The sequence below is a fragment of the Stegastes partitus genome, unplaced genomic scaffold, assembly GCF_000690725.1.
Source record: "Stegastes partitus isolate 25-593 unplaced genomic scaffold, Stegastes_partitus-1.0.2 Scaffold587, whole genome shotgun sequence".
Lineage (NCBI taxonomy): Eukaryota > Metazoa > Chordata > Actinopteri > Pomacentridae > Stegastes > Stegastes partitus.
The window spans coordinates 194,997-219,307 of record NW_007578318.1 but is presented as its reverse complement, the minus strand read 5'-3'; the positions used below and the strand labels follow the sequence as shown (position 1 = coordinate 219,307).

Here is a 24,311-nt window from a genome sequence, read left to right as displayed (position 1 = left end):
GACTTCTCAAGCAAACTCTTTTCCGTTATAAAAATAGAATTCTTTTTAAAATAATCTACAGATTTCTTTTTAAGGTGAGGCATTTCACTATCACTCTAAAACAGCAAGGCTGTTTGTTTCAATAGAAAATATGAAGCTTTAGAGAGAGATCTGCCAGTCTGTCGGTCTGTCTGATTGGAGAGGACCAGCACTGCTCCCCAACCAGTCCTCCTTCTCGGTCCCACAGGACGGTATATTTTTGCCAGCTCCTCCTTCTTTTTGCATATTCTATGATTTTTTAAAAGAGAGTTTCCTTTTAAACTAGATACACCCTTTACAGGTAAACAAAAACAAGTTTCAGCTCCTTCAAAGCTCCTGAAATGTCCAGGCAATTCCAAAAGTTTTAAAAAATGTTCTCTTAAACTACACAAAGATTCGAAAAAAAAAAAAAAAACCCAAACAAACAAAAGAACACAACAGCGCAGGTACATGACATACTGGCTCTCCAAACAAGCGTTGTTAAAAATAAGAATAAAACCGAACTGAAAAGAGAAAACAATAAAAAATATACAACTCTGTATAAACAAGTTAAAGCAAAGTCCTACGGTAGAGAAGGCAACAGACATGATTGAATGAAACAAACAAAAGAACAAAACAGGAAAACACTGATGCTACAAATAAATTGAAATATATGTACAGACCCTGTTTTCCTTTTGTTTGTATGTATGCACATTTTTTTCGTGTGTACGTGTATGCATGTGTGTGCACAACTGCCGTAGTGTTGTTGGTTCTTTAACGTGGAGTTGTTGCGAGTCCTTTTTCTCGCTACAGTGTTTTCATTGTATCCCCTGTAGTTCCACATAGAAAACAGCCTCTGGAAAAGAGGTGCAGTCCACTTGAAAAACAAGGGAAACCGTGTCCAAAAACCTGCTGTATCTCCATTATTTGCTGTCAGTTAACAATGGCTGGAGCCAAACGGATGCAAAACTCTTCTTCTTTTTTTTTGTGTGGCCATATTCATGACCTCTAAATGTGTTCCTAAGAACTGAACTACCAGACTGAGCCGAGGCGTGTCTGACCCTGACTGATCTTCACTAAAGCTGAGGCTCGGTCGGCTCATCATTACCAGATGACGCTGGAGATACTGGTTTCTCTCGGCAGCAGAGGCAGCATGGCGTTGTTGGCATGTGCCTCCTCCAGGCTGTGTTCTCGGCTCTTTCCGGGAGGCCTCTGTCCGTTCAGCAGTGTCAGTGGGATGTTGCAGTAGGTGTGCTGGTTCCCCAGAGAGGAGAGAGGTGGCAGGGTCCCTCCCGGGGGTATGTCATACTCGTAGCTGCGGTAGTAGTGTTTCTGCCTCATGGTGGTGTGGTAGGTGTTGTGGAAGGACGAGCGCAGCTCCGGGTGGGCGGTGGCCATGGCGGTGGAGGTGGCCGCTGCCATGGAGATGGCGGAGACGGTCTGCAGCTCTCCGAACGGGCCCTGCTCGCTGACGTCCAGCGCCGGCTCATGTGTGAGCATGGGCTCCGTGCGCCTGAACGGCATCTCGTACTGCAGCTGCTTCCAGAACTTGGAGTTGAGCTTGTTGCTCTTGGGCCCGCGCCACTTGATGACAGTGAGGGTTTTAATGGTATGCTTAAGGGCCTCCACCTCCTGGTAGTTCATGATGCCGCGCAACTCGGCGCACTCGATCAGGATGACTTTGATCTCGCCGGTCACCAGCATGTTGCGCAGTCGCGTCTCCAGCTCGAAGATGCTCCAGCCTCGTCGCACCACGTAGTTGGGTGTCATGACTATAATGAGGCGCTTGCTCTGGTCCACGCAGCGAGCCACGTCCTCGATGTAAGCTGCAGGAAATGGGAGGGAAGGAAAAAAAAGAAGAGGAACCTATAAGATTGAGCATATCATTTAATGAGGGCAGAAGTCCAACACTTAATGATGGATGAACGTACAGCATCAGACACGAAACACAAGACAATGACAGCAGGTGGGCGGCTTGCTGTCCACCTCAAGTAGCTGCTCTAATAACATTCATCTAAATCTGTAGCTTTAGGTGTGCAGAAAGACATAGGAGCTGTATGTGTGCAGAGATACATGTATGTGTTACATAGAGCAGATCCACATGGCTCTGATTGGGGACCAATGATTTATAAAGCTGCACATTCTACAGGACTAGGCTGCGTCTAGCTATTGAACTGGGCCTGATGTTTTCAGATCACACAGCAGCGCCACTCTAAGCATCTCTCTGAGGAGCAGGTAAATGAAAGCAGCTGATGCAAGAGGAAAAGACTGAGGGCGAGTACCTCCAAAGAGTCGTGTGTCATCCTGGTAATGCTCATTGGTGAGACCTAAACATAAACATTTTAACATTCAGGTCACAGGCAGAACAGACACAGAAACATGCTCAACACAGTCGTAAAAAGTGGCCGCGTCTCCTCTCACTCATTTCTCTCTCTCTTTTTTTTAAAAAAAGATTTCACATATGATTAATCACACACCATGTTTCCCTGATTGGACATTCATCTACAATGATTTTGCTTGGCACTGATGCTGGCGGCAATTTTCTTTTGATTAAAGGATAGAGGCGGCTCAGTCAGCAGGGCTCAGAGCCTTCACACATTTCCCACTGATGTTTAATTCTGTCTGGACCAACTAGGACGTGTTTGCGTTTTATCTGTTCCACATGAAGCCTACAGTACAAACACAGCATCGCTACTAACTAGAGCACACTGTGCACTGCTGCTACAGACGGATTGCTAAGCAAGAGTTAGCACGCATGAGAATATGTTCAGACAGAATTTTCATGGATTTATTAATGCATGGATGAAAACCAGGGAGGATGATAAATTTGTTCAATATATCAGCTCCCTGTGCACGCTGTATACAATATTCCCACATCTGTAGTGTACAGGATGAGAACAGCCAGTGAGAAATGCTATGATCTTCTACTTTTATCCAGAGAGGTTTAAGAGGAAAAAAATAAAAATAAAAATCTTGTTGACAGGATTGGAGTGAATATTGCATTTTCCCCCCCTTTCCCTTATTTCGGAAATTTGAATTAATCATCTACTCATCACTTATGAGTGTGAAAATCTTCTGCTTGAATCTGTTTCAACAGCACAAAACATTGAAACACAAGACGGCGACAGTGAAAGAACACTGAAGACAGACGACACACAACAAACACTTAAAACTGTGACAAAGTGTAAGCGACATGCCAAACACTGAAGCGACAGTATACAGACATATTTGCCATCAGACTACATCACAGTAGAGCACGCAAACACGCACACACACACACAAACACGCACACACACACACACAGCCATGCTGCTTACTTCCTGTTGGGATGAGGTCTCGGTCCGGGATGAAGAGTTTGTAGCCGTAGTGTTTCTCCAGGACATCGGGGAGGATCTCCAGGGCAAAGCGCTCCTCCTCTCGGGTCTCCTGACTCCACTGGTCAGGGTCCACTTTGGTGTAGGACAGATATGCATCATAGTCTTTGTTTTCTGAAAAACAGAATGAAACAGCAGAGAGCGGTTCATGAAAGACGTGGACGTTGACATTTAGACTCACAGCACGAGTCATAAAGCTCGAAAACAGGTCATTCTGTCTTAAATCATCACATTTTTAGAAAACTCTCAGCTAACCCATCTCTGATTTTCTCTGAATTTTTTATAGCTTAAAATATGGATATTTATAAAGACTTTTTTTTGTGATTTTTAACATTTTTTCCCCCAAATATTTTTGGATTTAAGATAATTAAAGAACAACAAAAGCCCATCGACCCACTTTAAGCAAGTTTTCTCTGCACACTAACATTCGATGCTATGTTTGGATGATAATATCTCAGGAACTATTAAATATTAAAGCCTGAACTTTTACCGTTATATCACATCGTGCCCCTTGATTTGGAATCTGCAATACTAGACAATTGGATAAAATCATCTCTGATTATAACGTAGTGAAAATAAAAATTTGAGCTCACAATAACCAAAAAACTGATGATGCAGAAGTCAAGTAGTGATATTTTCTGAAGCATATGTAGCTGCATGTCACAATACTACAACACAAAACATATGGAATACTTTTTTTTAACATGAAATACTTGATCACAAAAATGAAAAGAGGTTGTTTTCGTATAACTTTCATTACTGGTTCCGAAACAATGGCACAATGAGAAATAACAGTGAAAACTTCAGGCATTTATCTTTAATTCTTCCTGAGATATTTGATGTTCAAATATAGCCTCAAATTTCAATGTGCAAGAAAAACATGCTGAAAGTGGGTCAACGGGCAATTTAAATATAGAAAATTCTCATAAAGTCCTTGATATACGAATGGAAAATTTCATAGTTTATGATACAAAAAAAAGTAAAGCAGAGATGGTCGAGCAGACGATTTCAGAGAACACTCTCACAGTGAAGATTAAACATGAATTACTTGATGAACATTTCAATCCAAAACCATGACAAAAATGTACAGTGCAGTGAAAAGCCAGACTTTAGAAAACTTTTATTTTAGTTTTTGGATATTCTGTGTCACTGTAAACGCAGGTGTTTACTACACTGTGGCTTCATACTGCAGTAAAACTCACAATTTCACTTGACAAAATGTGTGTATTTCACCACATCAGTTTACTTTTCTGTTCTGTATCCCCCTGTTGTCAGTAAAAAGCTGCCGTAACAGTCTGCACTCTTCTGGGAGGACTTTTTTTTTCTCCTTAGAACCTGGCTGCAGGGATTTACTCTCTTTCAGCCACCAGAGTAGAAGAAGTTGGCCACCGATGTTCAGAGATAAGGCCTCGCTGGCAGTTTGTCTGTACAGCTCAGTCGAGTTCTTCCTCACCAAACTCAGAAAAAATATATTTTTTAAAACGTTAAAACAGGAATTGTACTTCTGGAATCTACTGTCAAAATACACTCAGGTACATCCGATACGATCCACAAATTCTATTCCTGCTTTTTGTAGATTTTCAGTTTTTGTTGATGTTGTCGAAAAGGTGATAATTCTGCTATACGCTTGTTATCGTTGCTGTTTTTGTTGTACTGAGCTATACTGCATTTAAGAGTGTCCCTGATCTATGTGTATAAACACATGAATATACTATTAATATGATACATTACATTTTAATAGTATGTATGTTCCTAAAATGGCCAGTCAGTGTACAGTTCTGAGTATCTTTACATGAAACAGAGTGGCCTCGCTTAAAAAACTAACACACATCCAAAGAACACACAAGAATTCCACCGGCCATGTAGCGAATATAAGCAACAAATTGGTGGTAGATCCAAAAAAATACCCAAATCAAGGCTCAAGCAATACCCTCTTTCCCACCTCAAACTGATTTCCCAGAAGACAGTGGGAAGAAGTGAAAAGGCAGAAAATAGAAAATAGAGGGAGGAAAAAAAAAAAACAGTACCCGTGACATGTTCAGTAAGTCCTAGTCATTATGCTCTGTCGAAACAGAATGTGGGCCAGCCAAAGAGGGAAGAGGGGCTTTTTCAAAAACTCATGCGCAGCTTTGAAACTCACTGGAAAGGCCAGGGCTGTGCTCGATAGGATCCGAACATCAAACAAAGCTTTCAAATTAGCAACCAACCTTGCAAATTAACCACTAGCAAAGTTGGGAAATCAAAAACAGCTTGTATCAGCGGTCCCTGACGGTATGACTTAATCATGTAGAAGTTTGAGTCAACAAAACCGTGTGTAATAGATAATTCATGCCACTGTAGAAACAATCCAGTGAGCTCAGTCTTTCCCCAGAATTTTTGAAAGCCGAGAGAGTCGAAAAAGAAAAAGCACAAAGGGAAGATACTGGGACATAAACAGACAAATCCTTAACTGAAGCAAAAGTTAACTATGTTCTGAAGAGCAAAACAAAAAAGTTGCTCTCCAATTTCAGGCTCCTATTTGTCGCCCGGGGAAGGCGCTTTCGAGCCTATCCGGTCCCAGCGCGCCGCTGTCTGGCCTTCAACGGCGGAGGGTGGGTATCATTCCATGACATATTGAGACTGATCTCTTTTTAAATGGGCAACAAATTGAAAATCTGTCTTCTCTCTCCCCTATGCGGTCATGGCAGCAATGTACATACACAATCACATGCACCTCTACACCGACGGCAGAGGGAGAGAGAGGAAATGGGCTGCTGTCATTGAGATAGGACCGGAGAAGACATCTGTATAAAGCAGTGAGCCTGTTTCGGATGGAGGCTCTGACAGAACACACACATAAAACCTTAAGTGAACTGGCAAATAAACAGAGCATCTATGACATCAAACACGCAAAAGAAGATACATAATCATCCATGCCTTGCTTGACTTTTGGGTAAGAAAGGCCTGGTGAAAAGGAATTACAACAATGTGGAAGGTAAAAGGCGACAGGTGCAGAAAAAAAGAAGATTTTTTTGAGATGCATTGTCTTTACCTCCATCCACGTCCTCGCTGCCAAAGTGCCTCCTATAGAAAAGCATCAGCTCAATCTTGTAGCATTTGTAGAGGGAGATGAGAAAGATGAGTAGCAGCAGGATCGCTCCCAGCCCTCCTGCCAGCTCCACCGTGTACATGAGCTCTGCTGAGGACAACACACACAGACCAGAAAACAATCAAAACTGCTGAGACAATCACGCTTCCAACTCCATGTAAAGTTGTGTCTGTTTGTGACTAAACCAAACAAAGAATTCTGCACCAGGTTGAACTCAAAGGTTGTCTTCTTTGTTTCAATGACGCATGTATAGGACACATTTGCATTTGCTGGAAAGCTGGACGATCATCAGCGTTTTCAGAGCTCAGCTCAGAGCAAAACAGAATCAGTCTTAACGAGGACATACAGTTTTTTTGCTCACTTCCAGCTCTGTATTTTTTATCTGCACTGGAGTAGCTTTGCATGATTCACACTTAAAAAGAAAAACTTATTTATCTCTTATTGCTTATGAAGCTCCTCAGCTGAGCCTCTGAATGAACCACAGACTGTATGTGGTGCATTCCAGTACTCATACTATATACTATGCCAGATAAAGATTTAGCGTGTCCTAATACAAAGTATGTTAACTGCAGTATGCCAAAAATACCAGGATGTCCTACTATATGTGGTTGCATTCTGCAGTATTTAAGCCAGCATGATTTTCTGCCCATTCCAACCCACAATCCTCCGTGCAGCTGAAGATACATCACATACGTCACGGTGTCTCGCGCGAGCACAAAACAAGCTTTAGCCGTTGAGAGCGTACAAACAGATGACAGCTCATTTCACACTACAGGCTGCTATGGATATATGAGCAAGAAGGACAAAGCTTAAGATGCAACATTATGATGTTCTATGTCCCAGTTGGATGCATACTGCATGCAATATTATGTCCTTTGTAAGGGCAGTTACAGTTTGTATGTACAGAAAGTCAAAACAAAAGCTGTGATTTGGAACGCAGCCACACTGTGGTGGCTCCGGCTGTCATCAGTCATCAGTGCCTGACTCCTCCAAACTCTTGGCTGATTTAAACCGAGGCAAAGAGGTAGAGTGTAAGTGGAATGATTTGGACCGTGGACTGTCCTATGACGCCACCCAGCTGCCACTTAAAGTGGTCACACCCTTATTTCTAATGATTTTTAACCCTCCTATTACCTTCAAATTTACTGACAAATGGTTCAGTTTGACCCCAGCAATTTAAACTTCCAGAGAATTTTCAAAATTAAAATTGTTACCCAAGTTTGTGTATAAATAGCCCTTTAAATAAAATTGAAAAAAGAAAAAAAAGAAAAATGTAAATCCCTTATTTAGAGACATTAAACATTGAATGGGGTCAAATTGACCCCAAAGATAATTGGAGGGTTAAGACTTAACACAATTTAAACAGGTGAGTTATATAAAAATGTGACCTCCCTGCAGTTGTAATGAGCAGTAAAATTAGCTATAGAGACTGAAGCAGCTTTTTGTAGTAGCCTGTAAGAATGCTAAGTTATGCTATAAAGTTGGATATTTTAACATGAGGGTCTATGAGGACTGACTCGCTTTTAAAGCAGCCTCAAGTGTTCATTCTAAGAACTGCACTTCTTCTGCGGTGGCCTACTTTTCAGCCTCAGAGGTTGCTCATTTATATGAAACAGGCAATATTAGTTCTTTAATGCCCCCCTACCAAAAAGCCCACATTGTTCCGATTGGCCATCTTCTGGAAACCGGCCATGGGGCAGCACCCAGCTTTCAGCACCACCTCATCATCCTGACAGTTGGAGGTGCCAAAAGCAAACTGTAAGGCGACTAAATAACATCGCTCTTCAGTCCTGATTGAACAGCTTTGAGCAACTTGTCACATCTGTAGGGATATGTTCCAACCTGAATCTGATGCAGAGGATGGGAATGGAAAGCACGAACATCCACAGCGTAAAGTAAAGACTTTGGTAAATTTTACGCTAATTATCTGCTTATTATGTAACATAATGTGGATTCAGTTTTTGAGTCAGAAGCTGTATATAAATACTTTTCTGTATATGCCTCAGTTAAAAGTGTATCTGTGGGTTCTTCATTTGTCGATTCATTTCTCCCTGCATTGTTGCTTTATTGTAGGCTGGAGTATCTTTACGTCTTATAATACTACTTGAGTAGACTGTTTTGGAAGAATGTGTACATTAAACAAGAAAACCAAAGTTTGACGGGCTTTTGGCAGGTAACTGTGTAAAGACGTCTGTGATGAGCTGACGTCCAATGTGATTTCATGGAATTGTGTACATAACCGCCACATTTTTTGTGTTTTATATGCATTTTAAGCTTTTTGGTTGTCATTTTGTAATTTTAAAAAACATGAAAAATATGTTGAGGTCAGGGGGCGTGTGTCTTTGAAGACTATATGGCAGAAAATAACAAGTGAAGAGCAGAAAAATAATGTGCTATAACAACTCGCAAAGGGATGTGGTGTATTATTCATATTCTATTTTGCGATACCACGATGGCTCGTTGCAAAAATACGACATATAACAGAGACCTAACAATCAAAGCAGTCTGAGCTTTTGATCCACAGGGAAAACTTATAGACATGCTTACCTCAAGATTTAAAACTCTGCTCATGTTTAGTCTGAACATCCAATATTGTAGCATTATATATGACCAAAATAAGGAAAAGCATCATATGTCCCCCTTAAGAAATATGAAAAAAATGATAGGGCAATTTTGTAGGAAAACACAAAGAATAAGAGACAATATTCAGAAATTGGGTTCATTTCTTTGGAGCAGCTCAGCTAATGACACAGCTCTGCACTTTGGCTGTCATCCACCGTGGGATCCCGAGACTTCTGAACATGGACAGAAGCATTTTCAAAACAAGAGGCTTTAGTTTGCTCATCTCACTGTCACTCCCCTCTCCACCGTATCCCTCTCTCATCTCTCGCTCCTCCTTCCCCTCTTTTTCTCTCCCCCGTTCATTTCTCTTCTCTATTATCTCCTCCCCATCTCCCCAGAGACCCCGCTTGGGGAAGGATGAGTTATGATGTGTATTAAAGCAGCATTTACCTGGTTGGCTCAGCTAGAACAGGTTCACCTTACTGTATATCTCTGTCACACTGTGGGCTGTAACACTGCATGGCTGCCATGGCAACCGCAATGCACTCTATATCATCACAGACGCTGCAAAGATACATATCTCTGCAAGTCACAATGGCGTTGGTATGAAGCCATTAAAACCTGCTTTAGATGAAAAGTTATTAAACCTGACAGTAAGACTTTTGCATTTGTTCGATAAAATTGTGTACGAAATGATGCTTGTTTAACCTCAAACAGGTTTAGACTAAATAAAACGTGTTTAAACCAGACAGTTTTGTGTCTTTCTATCTTGGTGAGTGTGAGATGACAAGATCAGTGCAAGTCTTATACCTGACTGTTGCATGTGAAGCTACTGTCAGAGGTTGGTTAGCTTAGCTTAGCATAACAACTGGAGAAAGGCTCTATCTGAAGGCAACAAAATCTGCTCCTCAGCACATCCAAAGCTCACTTAGTTGCCTCTGATATGCTTTTTTCCCTCATAAAAGTGTAAAAATGCTACAGGAGGTCATGTGTCTGACTAGTTTCAGTTCATTTACTCTCACCAGTCTTTTTTGCAAACTGGCTGCTCCTGTTGGCTTCATATTGTCGGCTACAGACATGAGAGTGATGTTGATCTTATCACACAATTCTCTGCAAGACTAGAAATAAGTATATGTTGCAAAAATCTCAAACTAACTAGTTCTTTAACTTGTGAAGACAGATTTTCTGTATCACTTGGTGCGTTATCCTTCTTGCTTTCTCATTAACAACAACTGTGACTCAGGAAAAACAGCCCTGCTGTTTTACCCCACTAATGGGCTATTTATTGGCCTTCCCCATAACTTCAGTGCTTCTAACTCATTATCAGCAATCATCCTCACTCTGTAAGCAGTTTATGTTTCACTGACCACCACCTCTTGTCAGCCTCTCCTCTTTCTTTTGAGATGGAAAGGAAAGGCAGCCTGTAGAGACACTAAACCTGCTGCAGGCCCTATGACTGATGCATTCTTGGAGGTGCAACATGAAATAAACATCTCACTAATATGGATGAGAAAGACGGAGCGAGGGAGGGAGAGGGCTTGACTTGAAGTCTTTCTTAGCGTCCGTTCTCCGCGGAGCTGCGGCTTTGACAAAGAGAGTTAAAAAGAAACTCGTCTGCAGTCGACTAAGATCACTCAAACAGAATTGGTCAGTCTACAAAAGGAAGATCACAGAGACAGAGATTAAAGTGGGGACATATAAAGACTCCAGTTGTAATTGTATGCTTGGACTTATTGGCCTGTTGGGAAAAGCTGAAGACCAATTTGCTGTTTAAACAGCCATCAAATTACCTCTCTTCGAGGGTGACAACCAGTGCATGAAAAGAGCTTCAGACAAGTCATGCTAGAGAGCCAAAATAGCTACACAGCTGCTTAGGCACTTATAGAAGAAATGACTCAACCAAATGGAGTCCAGAGCTTGGGGAAATGTAAACAAAATAATAAACAAGGCACCTAGAATATTTCCATTTGATGAAATAGTGCAGGCAGACTTTGATTATTGTATTCATCATACAGCTTTGACAGAGTTGGAACAAGCTGATACAGAATACATGTTGCTGTCAGACAGTCAGAAGATGACTTTCACAACTGTAAAACCAGATATTGGCAAAAAAAAAAAAAAAGAGATTGTTAGGTGGGTTAACACTCTAAGTGGATAAAGTGTCCTTACCCCGCCTGAAGAGCTGGATGGTAGCTTGGCGACGCCCGTTACCATTTTCCACATAACAAGAATAATTTCCCAAATCTTCCTCCTCCAAAGAATCAATAGTCAAAGAAATGGCCACTTCTTGTTCACCAAGATGCTCTTTGACAACCCTGCAAAACAAACAAAACAAACAGCACTGAACAATACTGCTCAGTTTGGAAAAGCTTCCCCTGATCTGTACCAGAACATGTATGTGTTTGTATATAATGGGGCTTCAAGAGGCATAATCAAAATTCATACATGAGAATTGTCACAGAAATCAGAATCCACAAGAGTTAGGCGATACAAAAAACTCACAAACAGTGAGTTCCTGTGTCTTTATGAGGGCCCCCCTTTGTGTTACCTTAAGTACTTCATGGTATGTTAATTTCTTTCTCTGCGCTCAAAACATATGAGAAATGAAAATCAATAAGGGATCTTCCTCAGCTTGTGCGGGGGGGAAATCAAATAATGGCAATGAGAAGAAAATCTTTTTATAGCGGCTGCCATGGCAACGCCAAGAAGGAGAGAAAGTAATATTCCATAAAGTAAATGAGTGTCCCCCGCTGGGCTGGTTGAGCCTGATGGAGGAGAGAATGGGGAGATAATGCTCCCTCATACCTTAGACACACTACTTAGCCTACTTTTACAGCACCCTCAGCACAAATGACACTTTGGAGGAAACAAAGTGCAAATGAGAAACAGATCTCCACTGTTTGTACACGAGTGTGTGTGTGTGTGTGTGTGTGTATGGGCATGTGTATGTATCATCTACTGTGTTGAGAAGGCGGAGTGGGATGAGGAGAGAGTGTTTGCGAGTGTGTGTTTGAGTGTGTAGGGGGGATAATGACTCTCAAGCATCTCACTTCTCCCTCGCCTTCAAGCCGATAAACTGCACATAAGGACAGCTTGTTGGGGAGATTTGGCATCAGTAATTGAAAGTGTATCATGGGCTATGTGTGGAGAGGCTGAGGCAGCATTGATGATATTGAGTTTGTTGTGCGATGGGATAGGGGCTGTGGGGCGCTGGGAGAAGGAGGCATGGGAATAATTCATGTCTCTCCGGGGAGTGGTGGGTACTTTGAAGCCTCCCATTTCATATTATCGCTCCATGTGAGCCAACACAGCTCGCTGCCATGCAAACCGGCGGATAATGACCACCTGAACCTGGAGCGGAGATGATGAGGACCTAAAGTTTGAGTAGGTGGATAACAAGGTCCAGGTGAAACACATAGCTGCAGATGGGAGCAGATGATTGCACGAAACCACTGGGCTGGGGAGCGAATTTTAACAATATCAGACTGTGCATGGCTGCATACGCTGCAAAAATGTTCCTGCATTTGTAAATCAGATAGACTGTGTCAGCTTTGTCAAATGCCATGTAAATTTTTGCAAAACCCTGAGCACAATCCTCTGCTTCTCTTTTGGGGCGATTGAGTTTATTGATATAGACATAGCGAGAATGAGTATATCATGAACTCATTCTCAACCTATGACTGCTGCAGGCACTTTTCCATATATACTCTCCCCCCCCTTCTTCATCTGCAAAATCTCTGTGTTTGCTCATTTAGTGATTTAATTTCCAACTTGTTCATTCCTTTCATACATTCAGCTCAATGTACACCTGCAAAACACCAACTGAATTGGGTCAATAACGTATCGATCACCTCCTTTATTATGCTGAGCCAGATTTGTTTTGCTAATTTATTAATGTCTGCATGCTATGCTAATGTCCACTCATCCGTGCTGTGATAACAGCAACGGCCCTGTCCTGGTGCCGCAAATGAGAATTTATGGGCCCGGGTTACCATAGAAATGAACTCCTCCGAATCAATAGGCTCAGAGTTGGGTAAATAAATGCCTGCAGAAACTCTGAGCTCAAGCTATGAGTGCTCCTCTCTAAGCTCAAGTTTGGCTCTTGATGCATTAGTAATAAAGCTAAAAGTGTGTGGGTGCCAGCCTGATGAAGAGAGGTAACCCTTAGAAACATGCCCACTGTATCATCTCAAATAAGATGCTTGGCTCCAGGGAAAGCACAGATTTGTTCATGTTTAGTGTCTCCTAGCCTTTCTGTCTTTCTCAGTCCGCATCTCAGTCTGCCTTCGTGGAAGTAAAGGCATTGGCTGGATGCGAAAAAGCCAAGAGTAGCAGCATCAGCAACAGAGAGTGGATGATCGAATATATTATTGATCTGCTGCATGAAATATCGGTGTGAATTATTGAAAAGATAACCCCTCAGCCAGTGAGTGGGGGAATCCTGGTGTCAGGGAGAAATGGAGGAAGAGAGAGACAAAAAAAAAAAAGGGGGGACGTGCAGGAGAACAATGAGGCTGGTTTAGCTGAGATTTGTTTCTGTCGCATGTTCGTATCAGTGCACAAGAAAACTCACTACCGCAGATGTGTCTTCTTTACTTTTCTCCTCAGTGACTTGTGCCATATTTCTTTTCCCTTTCCTCCACTTCCCTGCCTGCTCCTTCTCTCCTCTTTTTCTCCCCACCTCTCCCTCTCCTCCCCTCCTCCCCAGCTCCCCGTGGCCCATCTGCATACCGCTATAGGTGGGTGCAGCGAGGGAGATAGCAATAGTGGCGGCGGTGTGAAAAATGGCAGTTGTTATCCATCTGACAGGGCTGTCTCCCCAGAGCTGCAGCCTCTCCAAACAGCCCTAATGGGAAACATGCACACGGACCGGCGAATGGACTTGTTTAAATGTGTAACACCACAAGGAGGGAGAGACATGAGGATGGGCTCGTTTTAAATGTCTAAAAGCCCTGAAAGCGAGGCTTGTTGAGGAAACTTTACAGCGGTTTCACTTAAACGACGCCGTACGAGAGGGGATGGAACATAAGTAGCTTTTTAAAAATGTGCCTGGCATCTTCTTGGGAGATGTGTTGCAGGATGCGGACAGGGTTTTTGTTGTGTGGTTGTGAGTTTAAACCAACAACCTATTCCGCTAGAGACGAACAGAAAAAGAGGTGCTTGTCACAGGGAGAAATTCTAGTCCCGAGTGAGACACTGACCACCTTTGCAATTCTGCACAAAATGTAATTTTACACAAATTCTTGCACAGACTCCTAATTAAAACCCCAAACTTTAATCTTTTTCAGAAAGTTCATAGCTGCATGTTAGAAAGCAAGGGATGTTTGTCTTTTTTGGGGGGGAGGGGCACATGAAGTCAATTTTAGCTTCATAGCTTAATATCACATTAATAACACATTCAACAACATGGGACTGTCTCAAGCCTTATATCCTTGATTTTGATAAGAAATGCATCTCCCAAAACTGAATGAAACCTCACAAAGAGCAAGACGGACATACAGATCAGTGACAAATTTTGGGGAAAAGCTACCATCAAGTGGTGTCTTAGGGAGGTATTGAGTCACCATCTGCCTTGGCATTGATTCTCTGAGTCTTTGGAGCTCTGCTGGGAGGATGGAACATCATTCTTCCACAGGATGTTCCCTCATCTGGTGTTTTGATGATGGCAGTAGAGAGCGCTTTCTAACAGCCAGTTCAAAATCTCCCATAGGTGTTCAGCTGATTTGGGATGTGATGATTGTGAAGGCCACAGCTTATGATACACATCATTTCAACAATCATCAAACCATTCAGTGGCCCTCTATGGATGGACGTTTACACCAGTATAGAAATGCTTCATCACTGGATAAAAATGAGCTCTTGGAACAACTTTGTATTGATTTGCAGTGACTCTTTCCTCTAAGGAGCCAACTGGACCCACAACATGCCAGCAAAGTGCCCGCCCCCCTCAAAGCACAACAGAATCACTGTAGAGGTCAGGAGTTCAGTCTTTTCCTTCAATTTGTCTGTACATGCAATGACTGCTGCCAGTGCAGAATAAAATCGCTTTTTCTTGTTTTCATGGAAACATGTTGTATCGCTGAGACTGAAAATGAAAAGTGAGCAACAGAGCTACACTCAGCCATGGCAGTTATGACACCAAATATTGATTTGTTTTTTTTTCTTCTGTTTATTCCACTTCATATGAAGCTCATTGCACGATTATAATGGCACTATTTTTCAAAGCACCGCCCTCTTTAAGTGCCTAAATCCTATGCACGGTGATGTGATGTTATCCCGTTTCCACAGGACAATAACATAAGTTAAACCAAAAAATGAAGGTGTCAAAATGAGTGAATAACAACAAGCTTCAAGTCTCTGCATGATGCTCATACCATGGCAGAATAAATGGGACACAGCAGCTGCTTGGAAGGCGGTGAACAAATCTCTTGGAAAATGGTTGGTTTAGTGTATGCAATTTGGAGTTAATGGGCTAAAACGTGCAATCCCATTGATATCGTCCTTTAATATTTTGCGGCAAATTTATCCACATCTGCTATTAATTCCTCATTACTGCCAAGTCCAGTGAAATGACTTCAACTCCAGCCTGGAGTTTTTCTTACTTGATGTCGCTTTCCTGGACTCGCTCTTCATCCAGGTCCTCTATGAACTTTTCCCCCTTCATCCAGTAGATCAGCGGGCTGACTTCACCGCTGTAGCCGAAGAATGCCCGGCAAGTGAGGTTCAAAGCACTTCCTGCAAACACAGAAAACGACACGCTGTCATGTTTGATTGTCCTGCTGCCTTCTTAAAGGTATGCATTTCGTATGCACGGTCGAAAGGCGTTGTGTCATATCATACAAGCGCTTTCAAAGTCACGTTATCTTGTTGGTGACAAGCTTTGTCATGTACATTTACCAATTCTTCATATTTTGTGCATCTTACACACATGCTGAGGCACACACTTGCCTACATTTATAGATTCATGTCAAACACGGTTGCACGACAAAACAGAAATTTAACATTTGTCTGACCTCGGGGGATGCACAGCTATGATTAAGGGAGACAGTCTTTCCTTTCACACGGCGTACAGCTGAACATGTTGGATGAATGTGTTGATTTGCTCATTTGGTCAACAGCACACACATCCAGTACTGTACCCTGGGAGCGAGTAAATAGTAGCGAACACATGAGGGCACTCAAGAGCTTCCTAAAACCCCCCTCGAGACTGTGTCCGTGAGAGAAAATATGGCAAAAGGAAGTGAGAGGAGACAGACAATAACATTATTTTATTTAGAGCTGCTGCTGGGTATGAAGGAAGGTCAGGAGTCAACAACTGCAGTTTGCTGAGAGTTGATATGTGGAAGAAGAAGTAATTGTCTCAGGGGAGTCGGTGGGGTCTTTGTTGTGTGAATGGATGGATTATCGCTTTGGTTCAGCAGAGAGGGCAAGAAAAAAGTGATACTTTAGTACCAATTAAAAAAATAAATCTTGGTATTAGTTTAGTTGAGAAAGACTCAAAAGATTTCAAAATCTTTGATAAACTTTAAAAACAAAAAGTGAAGTAAAGTTTTTTGTTTTCACTCGTGAACTGTGCTTCAAAGTAAAGACAGAGCATTGTTGGCATATACTGCGCACATGTTTATTTTTGCATTCCACTGAAGTGGCATTCTGAAAATGTCTTGGGTGCAGTAATCACATGCTGCTGCCTCTCAGCGAACCACACAGCAACATGTAAACAACACAGAGATGAGGGAAGGCTCATCGTGCAGCACATACTGTAAACTGTATGGTGTAGGACACTCCCCTCGGGAGGATCCATGCTGCGAATCGCTTCAAGGTGTGTCATTTAGGGAAGCATCGGGAGAAAAGCATGAAGGGGATGGGGGGGGTGAAGGACATGCTTTTCCCTGTTTTTACAGCAGGATTTATGAGCCCTTGTGCAAAGAAGAGTGTCCTGGTACTGGAGCATGCGTTTGTTAATTATGATTAGCATGTTCCAGCAGCACAGACAGCTCTGTACAGTCTACTGCAGGGAAACTCCGGTCAAAAACGGACTGTTCAAGTATTTATTTGGACACTGTTCTGCTGCATTACATTACACGGGGGTGTCCATTTTATTTGTTCGCTCACTGTAATGATCTTTGAACCCACTGCACACCACTGACAACTCCACACTTTCTCTCAGACGCCCCGACTGCGCCACCGGTCGCACGTCTTCAGAGCCGTACTGGCAGGGTTATTTTTAAAAGACTGTTTGTGTTTGAACTAAGGGCCTGTATCCTCTGTGCTCCTCCTGTCCACAACCGAGACACAGCTTCAAAAGATTTCAGAAGGTCACTCTCGGCACAAGGAAAGTTTTAAGGCGTGCGGGGAAGGAGGCTGGGAGGACACCCAGGAATGAACTGATAGTGCTGTCTGTGAGGAGCAGTGGCTGACATTTCCAAAGTTCAACAGCCACTCTCAGCTTGGTATTTGTGCACAGCCAGGCTCTACAAAGGCTACACGCTGTACCTACAAAATAGGAGCCTCCTGTGTGTGATTACAGACACACACAGGTTTTTAGCGTGGCGGTGCTTTACGACACAGTCAGATTAAATGATTTGTATCGCAAGCATATGGCAAAAATACATATTGCACGACTACGTATCTCTGTCTGCGACACAGATGAAGCTTTTGCGTTTTTCCTGTGTTTATAAATCTGCCCCATGCTGTTAGTTTATCCCTTAGATCAATTGTAAACTAGGAATGTCATGCTGCCAGCAGCCGCTGCCTGGAGAGGAAGTCTCCACTGAGCTGCCTGGGAATCACAGGAAACTGTTGAAGGCCTCCTGCTGTCTCATTCTAATCCAAATGCAGCACTCCCCCTCTCACAGCCACCTTTCTTACTTCTTCTTACCAGTGGGTGGTGTTGCACCTGCAGCAGTGCCATCATCGCATTCATAGACAGACTATTAAAGCTGGACATTGTGTTCCAGGATGATAAACTGCTCATTCACCACATACAACAACAACAAAAAAAACTTTTATCTTTTCATTTCAGATTGCCTACTGGCACACGAGTGTCTCTTTCTATTTCTCTCATACACTCCAGAGTGAAGCGATGTCTTGATTGACGATGATTTTGATTTATTAGGAGCTTATTTTGGATCTTTTGATCAAATAGCATGATTAAAATCGGGTAGATGGAGTTCTTCTTGTCCTCGTTGATTTAAAAGTAGAGATCGAAAGTTTATTCTTTAAAAGTACGAATAAAGACTGAAGAACAATCAACTGTCAATCTTGTAATATTGATATTATTTCTGAAATTTTAAACATAAGACGTTGTTTCATTGGCGATTCACAAACTGAAGCTCATTTGTGTCATTCAGAATGTTTGATCCATCTTTTGTGTTGGTACTGGAGTTGGTCATGGGGATAAAATAATAAAGTAAATAAATAATAAAGTTCTATTCTATTCTAAATGGCTGCATGGCTGACTCCTAAACGGTCACATCAGGTCTTCAGCATTCAACAGACCTCCTCCTCCCTCCAGAGCCTTTCCTTTATTTCCACATTCCACTGCAGCTGAAATAATGCCTAAGTTATTTGAAATAACACTTTCTCTCTCCTGGTGTTAAATACACAAACTCCAGCTGCAGTTTAAATTGGCAGGATGAGGAACAATTGGATGACTGTGTTTGCAAGACTGTTGAAAAAGATGTGCAAATATTAGCCAGGCACTGAGTGAACAGGCAAAGAGAGACAGTCTTACATGAGCCTGGCATGACTCCGTCATAACACTACTAACAAACTACTACGATGTCAAGCCAGCTGAACTTTGAGCAGATGGTGGGGAGACTATTAACCAGGACTGGAACAACAATGTGAATAATTCGCACACCGTGGAGCTACAACGAAGGAGGAGCAGCTTTTTAAATCTCTCTGTTCCCTCCTGCTGTCAAACCCCACAGCAGTGTCATTATTATTATGATCTATTAATAGTCTGAGAGCGGTTCGTAACCCTTGGTAACTAACAAGAACGGCGTCTGTGTTGACTTTAACTGATCTTGAAGGTGAATTATTACTGGGATGGTGCTGATTTTTAAATGAAGCGCTTGTGTGCGTGTGTGTGGAGGAGAGCTGTGTGAGCTTCAGTGTGTGGCTTCATAACAAAAGGAACACATACATGTCTGCAACCTGGGTAATTAAAAGCTTATCAGTCCATTTTAGGAGGAGAACAGTGAGCGAGGAAAACTCAGAAAAGTTATATTATGACCTTGGGCTGCAGAGAGAACAGTTTAGAGAACAGAATCAACTACAGTCGTGACTCGATAATCCCACACTAAATGTAAAACCTTTTATGTCGGATAGCAAGGCTGTCGAATTGTCAAGATGAAGGTCGAGATACAAGGAGGGCTTGATGCTTGAAGGGTCATTTGTTGTTTATATTTGCTGTTCATAGTTGTTATAATAACTAGTAGGGCTGGTCCGAATAGCACTTTCTGGTCTCTGGATATTCAGGTCCAATTAATGATGAATATCTGAACATTCGGCGTTGTTTGGGGGGGTATCCATCAGAGTACACCCCTGGGGTGGAAGTGGCCGGAACACACTGGCAGTACCTGGCTACTGATGTTAGGTTAGTTAGCGGTCACACTTCTGTTTCCACCATCAGTGGAGGTAGCGGCGGTGGGGGAGTGGTAGATACGCTCCATCGTTACTGTTACCATTTTCTGTTACTGTTTCCTTCCATAAACACTGAGCACGCTCGCTGCATGTGACGTCGTTGTTTCCTCTTCTGCGCATGCGGGACACTTTTGGGTCGTATGAAGTTCACATGGCAGATCACATACAAGTCGCATTTAATTGGAAACGTGAATGAACTCAAAAAAAAATCGGAGTTCACAAAACAATCTGAATTGAGCATTAAGTCCTGCAGTCTGAACGTAGCCAATTGTTCAGTCAGATAATACGCCGTTGTCCTTATTTGTGACATAAAATGTCATGTTGGAGTCGGAATCCAAGGCTGTTGGTATGTTCAGGCCATTTTTAATGGGTTCCGTTGTTTTTTCCTAAAAACCTGTCGAATAACAAGGTTTTCGGCTTGTTAAGGGTCGACTGTAGTTGTTTGGTCCGAAATTATGAAATGAGTAAAAAATATCCATTTCCTAGATTTCCTAACGCTCAGTTTGATGTGATTGAATTACGCAAGACAAACAAAAGGAACACCTCAAATTGTGAACAAACTTAGTTACAACTTGGTCATTTATAAATGTATACATAAGTCCATAAATATGTGTGTAAGTTGTATATATACATCTGTACCTGTATCTACATGTTTTTGACAAATGATGCATATTCTTAAATGTAAAAGTGAATGTTTTTAAATGAAATGTTAAATGCATCAGAAAAAAGAGAAGATCACAGAGGATTAATGGAATTTTGTGGTGACATTATTATGGGCTTTTTGATAATTCTCCAGTAAAAACACCAGAACTGGAAGCAGGACAACAATTCAACAAAAGCTGAAACATCAAGGCACTGATACTCTGCAAACAAAACAATCCGAAGAAGATGTAACAAGATTCTGGCAAGAGCCGGTTTAAAGAATTCCTTCAAGTTCGATAACTCCTAACCCCGCTGTTTGTGGATTAATTTGTATTTGTTTTTTTTATTTTTATTTTGGTAAAAACTCAAAAATAATTCAGATCGCTGCTTCGTTTATTGAACTTCACAAATAAATGTGCCATTACACGACTTGGCAAGATTAGGTGTGAAAAATATCCCCCGCTGACTGAGTGTGCGTCTTGTACAGCATGAGCATGATTAAGTGTTTTTTTTTTTTTTTTGGTCGTCGTCAGTGTGTGTTTTCTTTATATGTGCACGTCTTTGTGTGTTGTTTCTGCCTTCACACGCGCGTGGGTGTGGAACAAATCCATGTAATCTGAGTGATTGACATCCTCCCCCCGGCTGAGAGTTGGTCACGGCGCCTGATGGAAATGAGACTTACAGATCCACCCTTTCTTTTATTTCTGCCCACCGTCATCTGAGAGACTTCCATGCAGACTGATTACAGCTCTGATCCAACCTAAGATGCAGATGAATGTTTGGTTGAGGGCTCTATAATCTAAGCATAGCTGTGGATTATTACTGGGAGTGCGGTGGAGGTGACAGGTCGAATGCTGCGAAACCCATCATCTCATAATCTAACCTTTGCACCTCGTGGATTCTCTCATAGATGGATTCTTTCATCTGTCTGCCTGAAAAGATGAAACTGGATATCAAGACTAATCTGTACACCTCACAGGCATTTAGCAACATTATGAGTCACACGGGTGCTGTCTGAGTGGGATCCAAATCCAAAACAGTAACCAGGCATTAGACATTTTGGAAAATGTGCTTATTTGCATTCTTGCTGAGAGTTAGATGAGAAAAACTGACACATTGCAGTTTGTACAGTAAATTTGAAGCTACAGCCAGCAGCTAGTTAGTTTAATTTAACGTAAAGATGAGAACAAGAGCTCCGTTCAACCAATAAAGACTCCGGGAAGTAAATGCACCCTGCCAGGAAATAATCTCATGCACAACCTCCAGCAAAACCACAGCTTGTTGTTTTCACTATCAACTTTTTTATGATAAGTTATGCTAACCAGCTTCCGGCTATAGCTTCTTATTTGATAAGCGTACGTCCCAAAATGTCAAATTATTCCTTTAGAGCAACTAACAGCGGGTATTAATCTTGTCTTTTCCGGTTTAAATACTTACTTCATCAGTACACTCTAACATTAAACTCTTTCAAGTGATGGGCTGTTTTACTTTTTACCGGCCACTACCATAGTAAATGCCCATTATACCGTATTACATTCATCTGGAAGGAGCTTATATCTAAAGCAAGTTCTAAAATGTTGCTTAATGAATGCACTTACAGTACGTGCAATTAGCATATTCATGCCAATTAAGGGTATAAACAGAAAAGCCCATTATGCCTTTCAAAGGAATCATAAAAGAAGCCCTCTATTCGAAGACAGCAATGACAGCTAGTGGAAAAACACGCAGAACCCTTATGTGGGTCAGGTCTGTCTTTACTGTGGTGAGTTAAATGAATAAATAAGTGGATGAATAAATGAAGGAGTTAGTAAATGACTGAGTGTGCGATTGAGCGAGAGGGGCCAGAAACGCTGATCGGACTTTGAAGGACTATAAAATGACGTGCGCTTCGCGGGGTCATAAATTTGATTTGCATCGACTCTCGGTGCATGTTTAGCTGATTTCAAAGTATTTGGGATAATTAGGCCTCACAGAGCTGGCACTCGGATTCACACAGAGGAATACTTTCCAAGCCAGAGGAGAGGAAAACAAACCTTGCACAGAAAACACTCTGCAGATGCTGTCCAAACTCAGCACAGATGCACAGAGCACACAGCGAGATTGACAGATACGCCGACAGAAGGGCAGATGAATGAATAGACAGGCAGAGAGAAAAAAAACAACAACCCCAAAACAATAAAACCATGCGCATGCAAACATGATTATAAACGAGCAGACACACACATGCGCGTCATGTCATTTCTTTCTTTTCTGTCTCATCTCTTTCTCCTGGAACACACTCAATGGGCTGCCTGCAGCACAGTTGGATTGTATGTGTCTTTGTGTGCGACAGCCACCGCCATGTTTTATTTGTAGCATAAGCAACAATCTGGAGAGCTTTTTGAACAAGCCACGGAGTGGGTTTGATGTTTCATAATACACTCTGGTCTTCAGCGCTGCCCAGTACTTTGTTTTCAAGGTATGGTGAAGTCTGGCACAAGAAGTGCGATCACATGTTGTTTTTCTCACCCTGAAGTGCACTTTGCTCATTTGTTTGATTTTCTTGCCCTGCGCAAGTAGGAGGGAAGGCACAATGATTCGGGAGTTGAAAGCAAGCTGCTGTTTTTGTGGGAGAATTTAAGAGGTGTTGCACGAAAACATACTGTACTAATATGTACGATGTTGAATACTGATTCGCACAAAGAAGTCATGCGCGGAAAGCAAAACAGCCACGCCACAGTCAAGAGATTTAAAACAGTTCACAGTGAAAATATTAGAATTAGAAAATGAGTCTCCTGTTAACAGTCCTGCCTGTTCCTGCTTCTCAGTGTTCTCATCCAAAACCAGGATGTTGCCGAGGAAAAAAAGCGTCATTTTTCTGTCTGGTGAAGGTACTGTTTCATCTCTGAAAGGATTCTTGATTGCAAGATGACATCATACAGCAAAAAGGAGATTCCCATCCAGACACATGGTGAGACACAAAAATAATGCACTTTGAATTTTATTTTGTCCAGAACACCTTTTTCCACCAATAATGTTCACTAAAAAAACACAAGAAAAGAGCCTTAGACTACATAAAAGGCTTAGAAACACATCTGCTCACTCTCTCTGGTTGAAACTGATAAAATAAATCTTAAAAATATTCAGTTTTAAAGTACAACTAGTGGAATTAAGTTGACTCTAATTCCATTCAAGTTTGGCTTAGAGCATGAAGATTTTTTCGCTTGTGCAAACTGGATTTTGGGTCATGATCACTGGCTTCTAAATTGGTTGAGATGTCACAAGTATTGGTCCATATGTGCATCTCTCAAACTCACAGTGGAGCAGATGAACGTGAAAACAGCTTTCTACAAAGTCTCAATGTACTGTTCATCAGGGAAAGTCAAAGATCCAATGGAGGAAAACATAATAAACACAGTTTTTTGGCCTTTTTTTTCCTGCTAAAAGATTGGATTATACAAAACCTACCTGGCTGAAAACTTGGTGGAACGGTGGCGCAAAGACAAAGAAAGACCTCATTAAGCTTTGGTGCAAATGTAGATCACTTTCTCTAAGTTTGTGAAAGAGGCCACTGGCCTTGGCAGAGATCTGCGTCCTCCAAGTGCACTTCTACTTTGTGATTTCAATTGAGTTGTACTTGGCAGCTTCAGAATACAACAACAAACCCAACTGACCTGAACAGAACTTGACTACAGTGATCAGTCAAAAACTCCTCATTACTCATTCAAAACCAGAAAATTCTTATTTACCTGGTTGTTATTTTTGCTTAAATTGTGCGAGCTTGTTTTGTTTTTTGTTTTTTTACACAAAAACAAAGGTTTAAAAAACAGCACAGCATGGAACAAGCTGGAGGAAAAAAACAAATCTTCCAGCAAATGTTAAAAACTGGTGCAATGCTGTAAAGTTCAAAAACTGTGAAATTGGTGAAAATAATAACAAATATCTGTTAATAATGATATTTCAGGTGATTTAAATACAGTGAAACTGTAATTTTATGGTCACACACTGTAAAAAGAAAAAAA

General features: G+C 41.8%; 1 protein-coding gene across 1 annotated transcript in view; it reads right to left on the bottom strand.

The window, feature by feature from the left end:
• Positions 1-1,101: 1,101 nt before the first annotated feature.
• Positions 1,102-24,311, bottom strand: part of il1rapl1a (interleukin 1 receptor accessory protein-like 1a) — a 156,709-nt gene continuing 133,499 nt past the window's right edge. Inside the window, exons 6-11 of the mRNA XM_008289001.1 lie at positions 15,624-15,756; positions 11,191-11,336; positions 6,403-6,549; positions 3,315-3,485; positions 2,280-2,324; positions 1,102-1,823 (exon numbers count right to left, since the gene is read on the bottom strand). Of these exons, the coding sequence (XP_008287223.1) occupies positions 1,102-1,823; positions 2,280-2,324; positions 3,315-3,485; positions 6,403-6,549; positions 11,191-11,336; positions 15,624-15,756 (1,364 nt within the window). The remainder of the gene's footprint in view (positions 1,824-2,279; positions 2,325-3,314; positions 3,486-6,402; positions 6,550-11,190; positions 11,337-15,623; positions 15,757-24,311) is intronic.